The sequence below is a fragment of the Oxyura jamaicensis genome, unplaced genomic scaffold (genome assembly GCF_011077185.1).
Source record: "Oxyura jamaicensis isolate SHBP4307 breed ruddy duck unplaced genomic scaffold, BPBGC_Ojam_1.0 oxyUn_random_OJ69929, whole genome shotgun sequence".
In the NCBI taxonomy this organism is placed as follows: domain Eukaryota; kingdom Metazoa; phylum Chordata; class Aves; order Anseriformes; family Anatidae; genus Oxyura; species Oxyura jamaicensis.
The window spans coordinates 5,942-10,369 of NW_023309657.1; the positions used below are offsets into that span (position 1 = coordinate 5,942).

The window sequence follows — 4,428 nt, forward strand, 5'->3', positions numbered from 1 at the left end:
AAAAAAAAAAAAAAAAAAAAAAAAAAAAAAAAAAGCACTACAATGGGTTCCTTACAAGAAAGTATCTTAAGATTATTTTCAAGGGTTATAGGATTCTTTATCATTTTACCTGGAAGACTGTAATGAGAAAGTTCTTTCAGTTCTTCAGTTTCAATCTTGAATTTATATACTGCTATTTCAGCCCTTATAAGTTTTTTGCAAATCACCAGCCCATGTCAAGGAAAGCAAGCTATGAGATCACATTAAGTGACATTAAGTTGCAAACCATCTACTTCTTTTTCCTCAGCTGAAATACGTAATCTGCTAAATTAATTATGAACGAATCTCATTGTCTCAAATGTCCCCAGTAACATGTCAAGCCAGACATATTTACAGTCATGCACAAACTTTAAGTGGTCTTGAAAGCTGAATTTTCTAACTCCACATATAAGAATCTAACCTCTATCTTTTCAGCTTTTACAGACTATAGAGCGAGTTATGGTAAGCTAACATTTTCTCAAGGCGCTGTCTTCATCCTCTCCTGCACCTTCTCACTGATTAGAGTGTAGTGGTTATTTCCCAAAGTTTCATTGGCTGACAGGGTCTCAGAGATTTGTGAGTATCAGTCTAGTGTTTTTAACAACAACAATATTTAATAGAACTCTACTTTTAAAACCATGTGTAACCACTTGTTTTCAAAAACAACTGTACCCATAATTACAGAACATTTCAGGGACCTACTAGAAAGTTGCCTTTTCCTGGTGAACAGCATTCTTTCCAGGCTACTCAGAAATCCATAGCTTTGGCATTACAGAATCACAGAATCACAGAATTTCTAGGTTGGAAGAGACCTCAAGATCATCGAGTCCAACCTCTAACCTAACACTAACAGTCCCCACTAAACCATATCCCTAAGCTCTACATCTAAACGTCTTTTGAAGACTTCCAGGGATGGTGACTCCACCACCTCCCTGGGCAGCCTGTTCCAATGCCTCACAACCCTTTCAGTAAAGAAGCTCTTCCTAACATCTAACCTAAAACTCCCCTGGCGCAACTTTAGCCCATTCCCCCTCGTCCTGTCACCAGGCACGTGGGAGAACAGGCCAACCCCCACCTCTCTACAGCCTCCTTTAAGGTATCTGTAGAGAGCGATAAGGTTGCCCCTGAGCCTCCTCTTCTCCAGGCTGAATAAGCCCAGCTCCTTCAGCCGCTCCTCGTAGGACTTGTTCTCCAGGCCCCTCACCAGCTTCGTCGCCCTTCTTTGGACCCGCTCAAGCACCTCCATGTCCTTCTTGTAGCGAGGGGCCCAAAACTGAACACAGTACTCGAGGTGCGGCCTCCCCAGAGCCGAGTACAGGGGGACGATCACCTCCCTAGCCCTGCTGGTCACACTATTTCTGATACAAGCCAGGATGCCGTTGGCCTTCTTGGCCACCTGAGCACACTGCTGGCTCATATTCAGCCGACTATCAACCATCACTCCCAGGTCCTTCTCTGCCTGGCAACTCTCCAACCACTCATCTCCCAGCCTGTAGCTCTGCCTGGGATTATTACGCCCCAGGTGCAGGACCCGGCACTTGGCCTTGTTAAACTTCATGCAGTTGACCCCAGCCAATCGGTGCAGCCTATCCAGATCCTCCTGCAGAGCCTTCCTACCCTCGAGCAGATCGACACTCGCACCTAACTTGGTGTCATCTGCAAACTTACTGAGGGTGCACTCAATGCCCTCGTCCAGATCATTGATGAAGATGTTAAAGAGGACCGGCCCCAGCACCAAGCCCTGGGGGACGCCACTAGTGACTGGCCTCCAACTGGATTTGACTCCATTTACCACAACTCTCTGGGCCCGGCTATCCAGCCAGTTTCTAACCCACATAATTAACGTAACAACACGCAAGCACAGGGAGGTACCACAAAACCTCAGCACCCAGTTGCTGTGGTTAGCCCAGCTCACTCCCCCAGTGGGACAGAGAATAGAATCAGAAGAGCAAAACCAAGAAAACCCATGAACTGGAATAACAACAGTTTACTAGGAAAAGCAAAAACTACACACACACAAGCAAAGCAAAATAAAGAATGTGTACACTGCTTTCCATTGGCCAGCAGGTGTTTAGCCATTTCCAGGGATGCAGGGCTTCATCACACCTGATGAACCACACAACTAGTACCTGGGAAGACAAACACCATAACTCCAAACACGGCCCTCTTCCTTCTTTCCCCACCCCAGATTTTATTGCTGAGCACAACATCACAGGGTAAATTGCTCTGCTCCTCCAGCCTGCTCACTGGTGGGGCAGTGTGAGAAACAGAAAAGGCCTTGATGCTGTGCAAACACAGCTCAGCAACAACACAGGTGTTTTATCTAGGTTGTTTTGGCTCAAAATCCAAAACATAGCCCCATGCAAACTGCTATGAAGACAATTAACTCCATTCCTGCCCAAACCAGTACTACTATGTACCTCAAAGAAATAGTCTGAGCCACTCTGAGGTGGCAATTGTTCTTATCAGAAATACAAATAGCCTTACAGAAGTAATGTTTCTATGACTTTTACAGAAGACATCCTTTAAACTTTACAGTAATCCATGCTATAGGGTTATTCTTTGAGTAAAACGAGAATAAGCAAGCCTGCAGGGTTCAAGCTGGCTAGAGACTGCAGAAGCCATTTCATTAAGCACTCTGCCACTAAAAAGGAGACGCCAACAGATTCAGCCTTCAGCAAGACACATCCTGCTGCACAGGTGGAAGTCAGAAAGGGAAGGACTCCACACCACAAGTTGTTTTAACCCTGACTCCAACTGCCCTTAGTGACCATCAAATTATCCAAGTCCTTCTACCAGGCTGCAGGTCTTTATGCTCGAGTGCAGCAAACTTGGAGACAGAAACAAAACATGTAGTTAGTACATGTTACCCTTTATTGGTAAGCATGAAAACCCAGGCACTTACTGTAAAAAGGAAAGCTCCTGATGGACAGAAAGACACTGCATGCCTAGTGAAAACCTGCACTGTAACAGGGGTGTGGGCATGAAGGCAGAAACTCAGTCACATCTCCTTAAAAGCCACAGATATAACAGATGAGAAATACTTTGATAATTACTGATTTGTTAAGCAGGTGTTACAGCTAAACTATTAGTGCAGTCCACAGCAAACGATGTGGAAGAGATCCAGCAATGTTCAAGGTAACCTGAGAACCAGTTGTTTTTAGTAATGCACTTTTTAAGTCCAGTTCAGAAGCATATTTTTTTCCCCATCAAAAGGGGCTGTTATTGTCGCTAAGCTTTGTGGTTTGTAACAGATCATTTTAGCATGCTGCCCCTTGCACCTCACCCATTCGGCTTTATTACTCTACTACCTCTCCAAATGACATCTACCCTACAGAAACACTTGATGGAAGAACCACAGAAGAAAACGTACAAGTCTTATTGCCTGTTAAACCTCAAAAGAAACCCGACGATCATGACAGCGCCATAATAAACCAGATTCTCAGCAGCACACGCTGGTTATTCCCTGCTGTGTAAGCAAGCCCTCCACGGGTTGCTCACCGTGGACGGCTAGCAGAGCTGCTGCTACAACCTCTGAAGGGGAAGGGGTCATTTCCATGCCGGGGAGTTCACCACCTGCCCCGCAGAGCCCCACAGCCCCCCTCCGCTGCTCCTGCCCCTGCTCCCCGCGGCGTCCTCACCCTCCGAGGGGCCGGCGACGGCACACGGACACCTCTCGGCCGCCGGCCGCCGCGACGCTTCGTGCAGGTACTGGCAGTGCGGCCGCCAACAGCCGCCGCCCGCCGCCCGGTCGAAGGGGCAGAGGAATGCGGCGAAGTAGCCGGCGGGGCGCAACATGGCGACCGTCGCGGGGCGCGGGGCGACCCGGCACGGCGCCGCCACCGCCCGTCCTAAGCGCCCGCAGAACGAGGAGGCGGAGATCGGAGAAGCAGGCGGGGCTGTCGCTGAGGGGAGGTTGCGGAGAGCTCGCCTTGAGGGGCGAGCAGGGTGAGCAGAACTTCGCCACAGAGTCGTCAGGGTCTTCGAGAGCTTTATACTGAGGGATTTCAGTGAAAATCTCTTGCTGCCAGCATGCGGTGGCTCGTCCAGCCTGCCCGAAGTCTTCTGGAACAGCTTTTGTCAGGTATCTCCAGACTGGCTCAAAGCCGTGCTGTTTGGAGCTCATCGATCTTCTTGCTGGCACAGCTGGTTGTTTGCCATCTGTTTTACTCATGAGTTTCTTCAAGCGAGTCTCCTTCCAACAATTGCACTTTTCTAGCTGGCTTTATGGTTGCTGTTGTTGAAGCAGTTCCATTATGTTTGGTGGTCTCTGCTGCCCTGCCTTGAACCTTTTTCTGGTTTTGTTATCCACTATCATAGAATCATAGAATATCCCGAATTGGAAGGGACCTATAAGAATCATCTAGTCCAACTCCTGGCACCGCACAGGTCTGTGATGGTTTTACTCGA

General features: G+C 48.1%; 1 protein-coding gene across 3 annotated transcripts in view; it reads right to left on the reverse strand.

Annotated features, from left to right (window-relative positions):
• LOC118159362 overlaps positions 1 to 3,886 on the reverse strand; it is an 8,124-nt gene extending 4,238 nt beyond the window's left edge. For all 3 annotated transcript variants that reach the window (XM_035313955.1, XM_035313953.1, XM_035313954.1), the window contains exon 1: positions 3,660 to 3,886. In XM_035313955.1, the coding sequence (XP_035169846.1) occupies positions 3,660 to 3,816 (157 nt within the window). In that variant the 5' untranslated portion in view covers positions 3,817 to 3,886. The remainder of the gene's footprint in view (positions 1 to 3,659) is intronic.
• Between the last annotated feature and the right edge of the window lie 542 nt (positions 3,887 to 4,428).